The sequence below is a fragment of the Poromitra crassiceps genome (genome assembly GCF_964638095.1).
Source record: "Poromitra crassiceps genome assembly, chromosome: 1".
In the NCBI taxonomy this organism is placed as follows: Eukaryota; Metazoa; Chordata; class Actinopteri; order Beryciformes; family Melamphaidae; genus Poromitra; species Poromitra crassiceps.
The window spans coordinates 8,158,545-8,174,041 of NC_139623.1; the positions used below are offsets into that span (position 1 = coordinate 8,158,545).

Below are 15,497 nucleotides of genomic sequence, written 5' to 3' on the forward strand. Positions count from 1 at the left end.
TTTCTCTTGGTCCCAGTGCTCTGTCATGTGTACATGACCATGGACTCTTACCTGAGTGTGAGGGCCCAGGCTGGGGTGGTGGCCCAGGAGCTGCTGCAGGCAGTGGCAGAAAGGATGGATGTTCCCCAGGAGGAGCTGGTACTAGTGGCCATCACTTACCCTGGAGGTAAACATCATCTTAACCAACCAACCACATTCCAACCATCACTCAATTCCCACAATGTCTCATACTTGCCACATTCCATTTGCACTGGGAACTAGGAATATCCCAGTTGAGTGACGTCACACCCAAGGTTAGCTCTAGCCAGGCTAGCCATTGTTGGCAATAACAGTTGATAATGCATTACGCAGTATTTTGTGCATATAAACACCATAGCAACATTTCCACAGATAGAAGTTAGACAGTACAGTCTGAGACACAAATAAGACAGAAGTGCTAATAAAGTAGTATTTACTACAACTTTCACTACTGTTGAAGCACTGACCTGCCATCTTGGATTTTGAGGTTGCGGCTGGTGAGGCTCCCCCGAGATCAGGGTAGGAAATCTGAGGTCAGGTCCCACAAGGGGCGTTCCCGACCTTTGACCTGGAAAATTCCTACTTCCCAATACAAATGGAATGCACAATTACATTTGAGCACATTTTGGATTGTAGAATATGCTGAGACATGAATGCCTGAATGTAATCTTATGAGATTTGACCTAACCCTGACCCCAACATTTCTGCTACATGAAGACAAGCCAGTCTGCAGACATGGAGAACTGAGCAATCATTTGCGGCTGGTCTGGCAATGGAAAGTGATTGGCTGTTATCAGTGAGTGAAGTGACTGGCTGCCTCACGACTCACGAGTGTAGCAGCATGGCACCAGGAGTCTTATCTCTCTAAGCGATAGCTTGTGACACACTGGCAGACAGATTCTTTAAATGGCATTGCACTGTTTGTGATATTTCCCTTTCTCCTCTGCAGGTAGGCTCCTCCTCCAGCCGCAGGACAGAGTGTACTCTGAGTCTTTAAGGGCGGTGGGGAGGCTGCACGTGTGCAGGAAGGACCTGGGTGACGTGCTGGTAGGAATACTAATGTGTCCCTTCATGGAGTGTCCATAGTGTGAAACGACACAATTTCTTCTGTCAGGCTTTTTGGTTCATTTTTGTTCGTCATCTTCAATGCAAAATGTTTATCTTCTCAAATTGGTTCACATGAAATAACTTCTATTCTGTAATAGGCATCACTGATCTTGTCATGGACTACTTTTAATGCTCTTTAATTCCCTCTGTTCAGAACCCATTCACAGACAACTCAGAGCTGCAGCAGAGGGGAGCTCGCATACTCAGCATGAACACATGGGATGTGGCTGTTGCCCTCACCAACTTTGACTGGACCATCTTTGACTCGATACACGAGGTCCGTCCCACAGCTGTATGAATATGGCTTAGGCAGACGTTATTGCCTCTAAAATGCCTCATTTGTCATGGCTCGTTCATGAAGTGTCTAACCCATATATTAGACATGATGTGCTATGTGCTGTCCTCGACTTAGAGTATGAACATCATGTTTTGTTCTTTTACAGCAAGAGCTTGTGTATTTCACCTTCGGCCGTCATGCTAGCAGCAGCCACACTGTCGCGCTGGAGCTGCTGCTGCAGCGCTGCGATGAAGTGCAGCTGTGGGTGATGACTGAGGTGCTGCTGTGCCCGATGCTCTGCAACAGGGTCCAACTCATCAAGAAGTTCATCAAGATCGCTGCCCAGTGAGTAGCCTACCTGAACGCACCTCCTGCTGAAAGTGATTCTCCGCCCTATAAAAGTCTTTTTCACACTATTCTATACATTGCTGGCCAACCCTGCAGAGATACAGGCCCATTGTTTTCTTAGTGAGATGCTAGCTGAGTTTTAGAAGATGGAGATGCTGCCCCCTCTAGTGGCAGATTGATAAATTGCATATATTGCTGTGCTGCTATATACTGTACTGAATCATGTCCTCTTCTGCTCCGTGATAGCTGTAAAGCACAGAGGAACCTCAACTGTTTCTTTGCCATTATAATGGGCCTGACCACTGCAGCTGTGAGCCGCCTCAATCAGACATGGGAGGTGAGGACCCCCCCCCCCCTTTTTTTAAACAAAAGCATTTATTTTTCTTGTTTGTGTTGTTTATGTTTATGTTTGTTTGTGTCATCTATCAGTATTAGTGCACAGATGCAACCTGTTGTTGTTTTTTTGTCCCTGCAGAAAATTCCCGGGAAATTCAAAAGGCTGTTTTCAGAACTGGAGACAATGACAGTAAGTTTAATTTCTCATGTCCACTGTAGGACATCACATAACTCCAATAGATCTGTTTTATAAAAAAACAAACAAACAAAAACCATGAAAAGCATTACTGCACACACTGTAATAGTCTCTAGCACAGGGCTATTCAAATGGCGGTCCGCGGGCCAAATCCGGCCCGCCAATCAAGTCAGACCGGCCTGCGGATGAGTTCTAAAAACAAAAACAAAAAAACAATTAAACTGAATTTACTTATTACACCCAAATGGTTGTTTTTCTGATGTGTAGCTAAAGTGAGCTAAACAAGTCAGATGCACTATACATGTTTTTCAGGAGATGCTGTGATGTAGCCACAAGAAAGGTGCAATATTAATGTTTTTTTCAGGAGATGTCGCTGTGATGTAACTAATCAAGAAAGATGCATTATAAATGGCTTTTCAGGAGAAGTGTGATGTCGCTAGCTAGGTTCTAAACAAGAAATATGGTTAAAATGTTTACAGTAATTGTCCTTTCTTCCTGCACTACAATGTTACAATGCTGTGACGTATAGTAGCTAAACACAAAATATGCAATATTAATAGTTTTTCATGAGATACTCAGTAGTTAATACTGTGCTAGGTTCTAAACAATAAATAATGTTTACAGTTGTTTTCCTTTCCTGATGCACTATAAATGTTTACAATGCTGTGGTGTAGCTAGGTAAGAGATGTCAGAATTGACCAAATTATGGCTGACATGTGTTGTAGAATACTTACATTTGTTTGAAATATGTGTTTACTTTTGGGGCTTTAACACAGCTTTTGTTGCACAGAAATTAAGCTCTTTTAAACGAAAATTAAGCTACTTTTGCAATGTAGTGAAATAAAAGTTTTGAAAATGTGGTGGCACATTGTGTCAAGTGTACATACAGTAATGGGATTATGGGATTTATAGCTCGGGGAACGGTCCGGCCCCCGGCCCCGTAGTTTTCTGACAATGTGGCCCCCTGAACAATTTAGTTGAATAGCCCTGCTAGGGTTTATAATAATCTTCCACATCTACTCTCTGGGTATATACAAAACATATGGGGGAAATAAATTGATCTATGTAATTCCCCAAAAATCAGGTGCTGGAGTTGTAATAAATAAATAAAATGCTCTGCATTGCCTCTAGTGGGTCCCTTATTTATTTCTAATTTACACTACACATGCAAACAGCAAAGCATGTGTGCACTCGCCCACACATTCACCTCCAGAGGATAAGGCTCGTTTTTTTTGTTTTTTTTGTCTTCACAGGATCCCTCTCTCAACCACAAGGCCTACAGGGACTCCTTCAAGAAGATGAAGGCGCCAAAGATCCCCTTTCTTCCTCTGCTGCTTAAAGGTGTGCGCAGCATTCTGTCACTTCACTGTAGTCTAGCTAAAGGTAGAGAGAGAGAGCGTGCTGTGAAATATTTATTCCATGACGCAGATTTGACATTCCTTCAACAGGCACACTGTTTACCACAAATTATTGCGAGTGAATACTGATCAGATGTTTCTCTCTTTTAGATATCACATTCATTCATGAAGGCAACAAAACGTTTCATGATAACCTGGTTAATTTTGAAAAGCTGGTAAGTTAATGAAGCTTATTAGCACAGGATTGTGCACATACTGTAGAGAGAAGTGCTGAGCTGTAAATGTCACTGTTTCATTGCGCTTGTGTCCATCTTGTCTCCCAGCACATGATAGCAGACACGGTGCGGCTCATCCGGCAGTGTCAGAAAGATCACCTGGGTTCGTATTTAGGTCTTTCATTATTACTCTGTTACATTACGAGATAACAGCTCCATTCAACTTTTGTTGCCTGTTGTTAACATGTCATCAGTGTTGGCCCAAGTTGTTAACATGTAATCAGTGTTGGCCCATGTTGTTAACATGTAATCAGTGTTGGCCCATGTTGTTAACATGTCATCAGTGTTGGCCCATGTTGTTAACATGTAATCAGTGTTGACCCATGTTGTTAACATGTAATCAGTGTTGGCCCATGTTGTTAACATGTAATCAGTGTTGGCCCATGTTGTTAACATGTCATCAGTGTTGGCCCATGTTGTTAACATGTAATCAGTGTTGACCCATGTTGTTAAGATGTAATCAGTGTTGACCCATGTTGTTAACATGTCATCAGTGTTGGCCCATGTTGTTAACATGTAATCAGTGTTGGCCCATGTTGTTAACATGTAATCAGTGTTGACCCATGTTGTTAACATGTAATCAGTGTTGGCCCATGTTGTTAACATGTAATCAGTGTTGGCCAATGTTGTTAACATGTAATCAGTGTTGGCACATGTTGGTAACATGTAATCAGTGTTGGCCCATGTTGGTAACATGTAATCAGTGTTGGCCCATGTTGTTAACATGTAATCAGTGTTGGCCCATGTTGTTAACATGTAATCACTGTTGGCCCATGTTGTTAACATGTAATCAGTGTTGGCCCATGTTGTTAACATGTAATCAGTGTTGGCCCATGTTGTTAACATGTAATCAGTGTTGGCACATGTTGGTAACATGTAATCAGTGTTGGCCCATGTTGGTAACATGTAATCAGTGTTGGCCCATGTTGGTAACATGTAATCAGTGTTGGCCCATGTTGTTAACATGTAATCAGTGTTGGCCCATGTTGTTAACATGTAATCAGTGTTGGCCCATGTTGTTAACATGTAATCAGTGTTGGCCCATGTTGTTAACATGTAATCAGTGTTGGCACATGTTGGTAACATGTAATCAGTGTTGGCCCATGTTGGTAACATGTAATCAGTGTTGGCCCATGTTGTTAACATGTAATCAGTGTTGGCCCATGTTGTTAACATGTAATCACTGTTGGCCCATGTTGGTAACATGTAATCAGTGTTGGCCCATGTTGGTAACATGTAATCACTGTTGACCCATGTTGGTAACATGTAATCAGTGTTGGCCCATGTTGGTAACATGTAATCAGTGTTGGCCCATGTTGTTAAAATGTAATCAGTGTTGGCCCATGTTGGTAACATGTAATCAGTGTTGGCCCATGTTGGTAACATGTAATCAGTGTTGGCCTATGTTGTTAAAATGTAATCAGTGTTGGCCCATGCTAAATCATAAAGTGGGTCAACTACCAGTCAAAAGTTTGGACATCTGATTGAATATATTATGTTTTTCATTCTCTTAAAACCATTTTGATCTAACGGCTTGTTCTTAATTGCTTGAAATGTGTTTCTTAGACACATTTCATCTAAATATAAATAGTGCAGTTGATGCCTACTGTATCTATTAATTTATTTCCATCAAGGCAGAGGCTACTTTAAATCATAAAGATTTTAGATTAGAAACTATTACAGTGATCAAAAAGTGTAAAGCAAATTAAAACGATCTTATATTTTAGAATCTAAAATATAAAAATGTTAATTTGCTTTACACTTTTTGATCACTGCAATAATTTTGAGCTCTTTGCTATTATTCTGAAATGTGACAAATCATAATACTACTTGAATAATGTAGTGTGTCCAAACATTTGATTGCTAGTGTTACAGGCTATGACGTCCAGTTTGTGTTCATCATAAGGCAAATAGCCACTGATATGGACAAAATCAATTAGGCTTTGTTTTCTCAAAGTATCGTATCCTCATGTAACTTAAACCAGGTTCATACTACCTGCTATCATGTATACAGTGAATTTACTTCAGATAAATAGTAACAGGGAAGTGGACGTAGGAAATGCTTACAGTGCACATTCATAGATAAGAGGACAGAGCATTAACGTTAATGACCTGTCCTGCTAGCTCAGCGTCTGAAGTAACGGAAAAGAGCGTGAGTAACGGTTAATGACCTGTCCTGCGGGCTCAGCGTCTGAAGTAACGGCAAAGAGCGTAACAGTTAATGATCTGTCCTGCGGGCTCAGCGTCTGAAGTAACGGCAAAGAGCGTAACAGTTAATGATCTGTCCTGCTGGCTCAGCTTCTGAAGTAACAGCAAAGAGCGTAACAGTTAATGATCTGTCCTGCTGGCTCAGCTTCTGAAGTAACGGCAAAGAGCGTAACAGTTAATGATCTGTCCTGCTGGCTCAGCTTCTGAAGTAACGGCAAAGAGCGTAACAGTTAATGATCTGTCCTGCTGGCTCAGCTTCTGAAGTAACGGCAAAGAGCGTAACAGTTAATGATCTGTCCTGCTGGCTCAGCGTCTGAAGTAACGGCAAAGAGCGTAACAGTTAATGATCTGTCCTGCTGGCTCAGCGTCTGAAGTAACGGCAAAGAGCGTGAGTAACGGTTAATGACCTGTCCTGCTGGCTCAGCTTCTGAAGTAACTGCAAAGAGCAGTTAATGATCTGTCCTGCTGGCTCAGTGTCTGAAGTAACAGCAAAGAGCGTAACAGTTAATGATCTGTCCTGCTGGCTCAGCTTCTGAAGTAACGGCAAAGAGCGTAACAGTTAATGATCTGTCCTGCTGGCTCAGCTTCTGAAGTAACGGCAAAGAGCATAACAGTTAATGATCTGTCCTGCTGGCTCAGCGTCTGAAGTAACGGCAAAGAGCGTAACAGTTAATGATCTGTCCTGCTGGCTCAGCTTCTGAAGTAACGGCAAAGAGCATAACAGTTAATGATCTGTCCTGCTAGCTCAGCTTTTGAAGTAACGGCAAAGAGCATAACAGTTAATGATCTGTCCTGCTGGCTCAGCTTCTGAAGTAACGCAGTAACGTTAATGACTGTTTTTACAGGAAATGGCATTACCCAAAAGAGCAGCTCAGAAGTGCGAGCCTACATTGATTACCTTCATATCATCGACAATCAGCAGACTCTGTTTGAACTGTCACACAGGCTGGAGCCTCGGGCATAGACAAAAAGCATTTACACTACTTCCCACTCTGTCAGGCCGGATTGCCCAAGGGAACATTCTACCAGTGTCCCATACATCTCTCAGGACTCAAGTCAGCATTCAAAGGACGCTGCACAATCCAGTCCAACCACAGGAGGGAGCCAGTCAATCAGGAAAACACTGGCCATAGACAAGAGGCAGCAGAAAATAGATCCTGGTTTAGATGTATACGGTAAATCCCTGCATAGATTCACTAGTAAAAAGCTGCATACAAACATTTAGTTATCCATCTATCAATTTATCTATAGAAAGATCATTCTATACAAATGATAAATTAAGCCCATAGGAGGTGAACAATCAGAATCAGAATAACTTTATTGTGTGTTGTATAGTCTAAATAATTCCCATCAGTTTATTTTTTAGGCCCGTCTCACCAATCCCTTATAAAACGTGTGTAAGCATGGTGCATAGTCACATTCAACTTCATGTCAGGTTAGAGTTGTATGTACCTTTTTGTGTGTATGCAGCATTTATACATCTGGCGTTTGGCAGGAGGATATCCCATCATAAATAACCAAAGAGTATTTCAGCTAAATGGTCCTTTACAGAAATTTTTCATTGCTCTGTGGTAAACATTCACTAGCGCAGAATCCACTTTGCAGGACTGAGGACATTCAGTAGCTACTGAACCAGTACAGTGTGTACTGTATATATGTTTTGCTAAACTGAAGACTCTAAAAAAAAAATAGCGAAAGGTGATTCCTAAATCTACAGTTATATAGATAATTTTCATATATTGTTTTCACTATGTATTTTTACATTTCAGAATGCTTAAACCATATTTCCATTGTTGATCCATAAAGAGCAGCGTAGTAGATAAGGCTTTACCATGCTGAATGCTTTGGTGTACCAGGAGTCAGGAGATATGAGCTGGATGTATAATGCATTTCTTTGGCTGTGTGTAAACTGATTATAGTCGTTCCATCCTTGTCAGTTGGGAGCAAGTGAGTGAAAGTTGCGGCGAGTGTATCCAAGTGTGTGAATGAGCTATAATCTCACATGTTGGTGCCAAATACCATAAAAAATGCCATTCAAATGAAAGCTAATTGCTCATTGCTAAAAAGCATAGGCGAGATGATCTCTATCTGGTTCATAGGCGAGATTATCTCTATCTGGTTTGAGCTCTGGACAATCAGTTAGTTGAAGCAGTAGACCCATTACACATCTCTGTATTTGGCATTAAATGAACAGCAATAGCAGAACCAAGTACACAGCACCTTCTGGCTACAAATGTGTAGAAAAATAGGAAAAGATATAGAAGCCATTTGCTTATTTTATATTGTAGTTAGAGAAAACTATTGATTCTCTACTTTGGTCATCTGAAAATATTCATTTCTGCCCTCAGGTTAGGTCATTTTAAACAGGCCTTGCAGTATTGTAGATTAAATGTTAAGTTATTTGTACACGTTGGAATTTAAATACCATTACTGTATGAACTTGATGAGATCATGCTTTAGAAATAGGTTTTGTCTTATTTTGAATATATTTGATCTCTAACAATGTACAATTGATTCAATTTATATATGTTGATGGACTGAATAGGGATACTTATTTATTTCAGAATTATGTTATTTGTTCTACACTACAGCTTAATAACTCAGTCTGTTTTATGTATGTGCCATGTTGAGATTTTGGCTGGTCTGCATGACATGGCAACCTGTGGATTGACCACCAATGTCGACTGTGCATGTAATAAAATATTCTTCATAAACAATTATTCTGCATGCTGTTCATATTATGCTGTCCATGACATTGTTTGACAGGCATCCAGGCAATATGATATCATAAGTTACTGTTTTATCACTAAATTCTCATGTGCAATAGTTTTTTTTTTAATGATTACAATGACTATTATTAAGATCATGATGAATGCCAGTCTTTAGACTGACATTTATCTGACTTTTACTCAAGTAAAAGTGAAAAAGTACAGGCTCTGAAATGTAATAAAGTATAAAAGTAAAGTCTTTCTACCGGCTGTTTCTGTGCAAAACTGAACCCCACATCATATTAATATAATTTGAAGACTATTGAAGTAAAAACAAAAGATCCCCTCCAAACATATTTTAAGATGTATAAAGACTAGACTTTGACTAATAATTTGTGTGATATGGTTTTTCCACAAAGGTGCAGTGGTGCACATAAAGCTGGGAGAGTGCAAGACGAGAGAAACCAACGACGTTACATCGTTTTTGTCTGTCCTGCATTAAAACTTAAAAACTACCCTCTTTTGATAAAGAAAGTATAGATATTTGTGCTAAAATGTAGAGTAAAAGTAAAAAGTTGTAAAAATACTTTAAGTAAAGTACAAATACCTGAAAATCCTACTTAAGTAGGCTACAGTAACAAAGTATTTGTACTTAGTTACTCGCCACCTCTGAATATCAGACCTTTCCAGTCACTGGTGAGGCTTCACTGCCTCTCTGTGGCTACAGAAGGGAACTGTTACTAAAAAACTGTGTGGAAAGGAGATTAGAGGCAGCAGAGATTGTATTCCGTAAATAATAATAAAAAAGAAAGTCTAAATAGAACAATCTAACATGAATGATGAATATACAATTCTAAGTTTGACACCAATAATCCCACTATCAACTTTTATTAGCATTTGTTATAATAGGCTATTACAGGGAACTAGAAGAGATCTTACACTTGACTATTCTTCTAATTGACCTGCTATAAATAATAGTCTCACAGATTGGGGTCTGTGTTTTCAATGCGTCACCTGACGAGAGCCCATGCTTCTTCTTCACAAACTCGGTGATTAGCAAAACGCTGCCAAAAGATTCCTCATTAAATTCACAGAATAACAAAACCATTAGTAAACAGTCTTTTCTTTGCTTCTCTGAGGCAGAGGTGTGACCCAGATGCCCTGGCTGACTTTAACCAGGTGTCCCGGTTGGCCTTCAACATGACTATCTGTGGCATGACCCCTGCTGTGCTGGTCCTGTACCCTGCCATTTCCTCCCCAACACTCCGAGCACTGTATCATTTCCCTGTCACCAAATGACTGGCTAGCTGCTGTGCTGTGCTAATGAGAGGAAGAGATATCTACAGGAAGGCACAGAATCAATCCTGCATCTGCCTGGTCCCTCACAATGCACTCACCACTTTGCTACAGGAAGAAATTACCAACAACACAACAGCTAATGGCGGTAGAGAAAATCTCATTTCAAATGAAAAGACAAGAGTGGTGATTTGCATGAAAAAACAAGAGAGTCTAATAATGGCATGTTTCTCTAATGTTTAGCTATGGATATAGCAAGTGAAGAGGTGTGCAGGTTGCGAAACAAAGCGTTAGCGTCACACGTGGTGGGCACACTGTGAAATGTGTGTTGGACTTTTATTGCGGTCACTAATATAGTAGTGACCTGGCCACCACGTCGAGCAGTATGACATTGGTGATTTATGGCCTCATCACTGTGTGACATCATCAGTGATTTATGACATCTGTGATATATGACATCACCATAGTAGTGACCTGGCCGAGCCATCTAACAGTATGACATCAGTGATTTATGACCTCATCACTGTCTGTGACATCATCAGTGAATAATGACATCATCGTTGAAATATGACATCACTCTAGTAGTGACCTGACCATCAGTGAGCTGGTCACTTTCCTTCTTTCATGGGGACAGACAGACGGACAGACCCTTCTAGACGCCTTGGCCCCTAGTGGCCACGCCATCAAAAACGAAACACACACGTCAAAATGTACATCACTTCTTCAGCTTAGCAGATAATATTGCACCTTATTTTTTACTTTGATAACAGATGGTGTCAAGGTTACAGATCTGGAGATGGAGATAACTCATTGTGTTTGGATTTGCCTCTGCTAATCTATCTTAGTAGGCAGTAACGCGCTCGATTCCTATAGGCTTGCTTGCTGCACGGGCTCGCTATCGTCTGCCCTGCAGCTCGCTGAGCTGGCCCTGCAGCTCAGCTGCTGCGAGGCCTCCCGTGCTCTATTGGCATGCACAGCTCAACTTCACATCACTGATGATGTCATAGACATATCAGTGCCTGACATCACAGTGCCTATGACAGCATCAGTGATGTCATAAGATGATTTTGCTCTTATGACATCACTATGACATCATCAGTGGGACAAAAATTTAAACAGAGAACACACAGAACAGATTGCCCACTTGCCTCTTCAAAAAACACAATATCAGTGCCTATGACATCACAGTGCCTACGACATCAGACGGCTTTCACGGAATGGTCAGTCCTGCACTTGAATGTTTTTTTTTTCTTTTATGTCCATTGTTGTCAATTTAAAACGGTCTATAGTAGATAGATAAAATTGCCTAGGTAGACGGGCGGGCGGTGTCTGTCACGAAAGTGACACAAAACGTGACATCTGCATCAGTGATGTCATAGACATGACATCATCAGTGATGTCATAAATCGTAGAACATGCGCCCATGGCGCATCGTCTCCAGTCTCCACCCTAGAAATTAAGCGCACGTAGTGCACGAGATTGCATAGTTTCCTACTGTAACTGAAGAAGATAGCCTATTTAGAAGTGTTAAAAATAGTCAATGTTCAAAGGCTGCTAGCCATAAAGTTTGAACAGTTTATAACAAAATAAATGTATGTAGCCTAGTACTCTTTATTTATTGGTAGATATGGCTAATTTTCATGATTGCATAAAATTTTAACCTTGGTACAGTAAGCTTAGTTTCTCTGTGTAGATTAAAAATAAATTATTCTCAATATAGTAGGCTACTGTATGATCTTAACCTTGACTCTGGAGCACCTGCAATATTTTACTGTAGCTTTGACATACAGAAGACCTCAAAGGGTATGAATCATGCTTTGCACTGCACCTTGGGAATATTATCATAGTCAAACTTTAGCATGACTTCATCTGATTATCTACTGTGTGGAGAATGAACCTGAATGAAGTCAATTGAACAATTTTAGATAAGATGACTATGTTACCTAAGACTCGTTAAATGTATGGTTTTATTTGGTCAATAATAAGTTAATCAGATCCAAACACAGAGTGCAGACAAATAAAGGATGGGTAATCTAATGTGTTGCTTTCTCATAGAAAGCTATCAGTAGGACTCCTGAATAGGTTTCTCCAGCAGGCCAGGCCGAATGAATTACACTAGTCTGTTAGTATTCTGCCTCCGCCGTACAAAAGGTCAATGTCAAATGCACCTCATTTAAAAGTCAATAGCGACCATGCACATCATCTCCTGGGAATTGTGTCCCGGACCCCTCCAGACGGCATTGTGTATCATTCAGTTAGCAGAGGGCAGCCAGAGAGCTTTTTTAATCTTGACCTTCCAATAAAATATGCTCCCTATCCAGAATTACATGGTCTAAAATGGAGACATAAGCTCCCAACAAATCATGACCAGACTAACCCATCTCAAGGGAGAGGTTCAACACTGTTGGACACAGACACAACAGGTTCACCAGCAGCTAAAGGTCCTCCACATCTCCACTTCTATAGTATCTCTACATTTAAACACACACACATGATCATAGTATATTGTCCAGTATTAACTCGATGTGATACAATAAAAGTAATGGGGTGGATTAAAAAAATATTCACTGTAAAATTATTTCTGTCTTACTGAGCACATAAAAGATTTAGTATGAAATATAGAAATGAACATTATATTGATTTAACTATTAGCAATAATCACAAAATATGACTACAAGCTAAATTAATTGATTTAACTTGGCATATGCACTCGCCATGCATATTTAAATACTGTCTCAATGAGGGAATGCCACGCCACCTCAACACCTTTAGAAGAAAAGGTATATAGATGTTTCAAAACAAGCAGTCCCATATTGTCTCATGCAGACAGCAGCAAGGCCACTCCAGCTAGAATCCACTTGGCAGGAGGCTGCTTGGTTCTGAGGTGGAGGCTCCAGACGTAGGTGGGGCCCCGCAGCTTGGTGCGGTACACTGGGCACTTGTAGGTGTTGTTGAGCTCCAGCTGCTCGGTGGGTGCAGCTCTGACATACAGCACTGGCATGGCAGGGGTCAGCTCCCTCAAAACAGCCTCGGAAATGACTCCGCACTGGGTGTCCCAGCATGCTCCTAGGAGGATACAGGACATGCTCTACTGTGAGCTTTGATTGGCAAAGCTAACAGACGTTTCAAATCTCTTGCACGAACGCATGTGTATTTTAACTCTATAGATACACAAGGCTGTTGCAAACACTTTAAAGTCCAACAACACTCTTCATGTAGGGACGTAGATTCCAGGAATATACCAATTCACCCCGCATGGGTTGTTTGAACAGAGCCTATAGAAGTGGTGGGTAGATCTTCCTTATTTGTGTCACAGAGGAAAATGTGATTGAATCGTTTGACACGGCTTCGTACAACATTCGGGCACTTCCAGTGTAACCGAATTCACTAGGATTTACTGTATCCCTGGATTAGATTTTCGTTGTTTGAAAATAATAAACTCAAAATATCCTACCAAAAAGTTATATGCCAGCACAATAAACAATGTCAAGTGTATGTTCAAATGTGTGTGTGAAAGAGAGAAAATAGATAATAGATGTATGAGATGATACTATGGTGAGATGGTTAAAAAACTGTTTGCTCTCAACTAAAGCCAGGACTGCATTGTCCCCCAAAATACCACTTCCCTTTGTTAGCTGGCACCACACATCAATCAACTAAATGTAGAACTAGAACAGAAAATATGGGAAATGTTGAAATTATAATTAGTATTCTTAAAACCCCCAGAAAAAAACAACATAAATGCTGTTTTGGCTCCTACAGGTTTATTAAGGGATAGTTACTTCTTACCTTCCATGAAGAGTCCATGGATGTAGGTGCCCTCACGAGGTGGATGGCCAAAGTCCTCTTTCGTTTTCTTGGTTACATCCACAGTCAGGGTCATCTTGTCCAATGGCCACTCATTCTTGCGAGCGATGCTCTGCAGCACGGCTGAAAAATCTGCATGTCAATATTTCTGGTGCTAAAACATCTAAATGGTCTGGTTCATTGATTCTGTGAAGGACATGTGTCAGTAGGAACTCACCAGTGAGGAAGGACTGGGGGTTGAAGAGTCCTGATAGCCAGACAACTGCTGGAAGTACAAGGTCCTGAGTCCAGCTGTCCAGCTCACGACAGCTACACATCAGATCACTAAACCTGCAAAATAAGTAATCTTCAATTAACTGTCATCATCATTGCTTGAAAGATCAATTGGTAGAATCTGGGTGCCCCACCTGTAGTGCCAGGATCACCCTATATCAGATCATCCTTTATGTTTGAAGACATTATTTTCAAATTTAAACACCCGAACATTTCATACAAGGACCAAAGCAGAATGTGATAGAGAAACGGTTTTCAATGTTCTTTTGGAACTGGGAAACATTTGGTTAAATTTTTAATGTTAACAAAATCGGCCTGTAGTTAAGAGACCTTTAATATTAGAGACACCCCACTCCAGGCTCCACCAATTGTAAGAAATGGAACTCTTCCGGTCTCCTAAATGGGGGTGGTTCTCGGCTTGTGATTGGCTGTCTGTCAATGGTATGAAACTTCATTGGCTGACCAGTCTATTAAGGGGCCGTGGCAGTGGCAAAACCTTGTGGCAGAGATACAGGAAGTGACTGCAAGTTGCGGTGTCTCTATATTAAAGGTCTCTGGTTTGAGTCAAGTTGCCAAGATGATTTTCAATTAACACTGCCAAGATTATTTTCAATCAACATGTATTCAATATTATTCTATATCCAGAACTGATATAAAATTGTAGATTAGACCACTAAAGTTCTTAATTTCAGTTCTTTGAAAACAAAAAAAGTTCATCATAGGGCATCGTAGAGCCTGTTTTGCATGAGAATGACTGTTAGTAACCTGTATGCAGTTACCATTGTGCGAGTGTTTTATTGGAGGGATAAGCCAGTCTGGCCCAGGAGTCTGGAACAGAATCGTTGAACAGAGCTGACTGCAGAGTCTCCATGTTGGAAGAGATGGTGAGCTCTCCCTACAAACAGACAGTTGTCATCAAAGTTACAGGACAGTTTTCATTTGTGTTAATAGTTCATGTCACAATAGACTTCTGTACAGTACCTTCAGGCCAAGCTCGAGCTCTTCTAGGGACTTTCTTATTTCTGCTAGCAGAACATTCATGCGCTCGCACTCCTGGAAGCAGACTAAGATGTAGGGGCTGCGCTCTGTCGACTTTGACATTATATCTGCCATGTCATACTCCTCAGGAAGCTTCTCCAAGATATCATCAAGGACAGACTTCACCTGGCAGACACAGGAAACACAATAGGTTGACTTTGAAGTATTTGGTTCAATGTATTCCCACCTGTTGGGAGTGGTCAATGCATTTTTGAGAATAGTATTCAGTCCCTCTTGCTATCACTCCATACC

General features: G+C 40.8%; 1 protein-coding gene across 1 annotated transcript in view; it reads left to right on the forward strand.

The window, feature by feature from the left end:
* LOC310773614 (rap guanine nucleotide exchange factor 5-like) overlaps nucleotides 1–7,087 on the forward strand; it is a gene marked incomplete at both ends in the record, with an annotated part of 37,964 nt that extends 30,877 nt beyond the window's left edge. Inside the window, 10 exons of the mRNA XM_083633536.1 lie at nucleotides 17–166; nucleotides 968–1,065; nucleotides 1,280–1,402; nucleotides 1,569–1,747; nucleotides 1,997–2,087; nucleotides 2,226–2,276; nucleotides 3,536–3,623; nucleotides 3,791–3,855; nucleotides 3,964–4,018; nucleotides 6,969–7,087. Of these exons, the coding sequence (XP_083489662.1) occupies nucleotides 17–166; nucleotides 968–1,065; nucleotides 1,280–1,402; nucleotides 1,569–1,747; nucleotides 1,997–2,087; nucleotides 2,226–2,276; nucleotides 3,536–3,623; nucleotides 3,791–3,855; nucleotides 3,964–4,018; nucleotides 6,969–7,087 (1,019 nt within the window). The remainder of the gene's footprint in view (nucleotides 1–16; nucleotides 167–967; nucleotides 1,066–1,279; nucleotides 1,403–1,568; nucleotides 1,748–1,996; nucleotides 2,088–2,225; nucleotides 2,277–3,535; nucleotides 3,624–3,790; nucleotides 3,856–3,963; nucleotides 4,019–6,968) is intronic.
* Nucleotides 7,088–15,497: the final 8,410 nt, after the last annotated feature.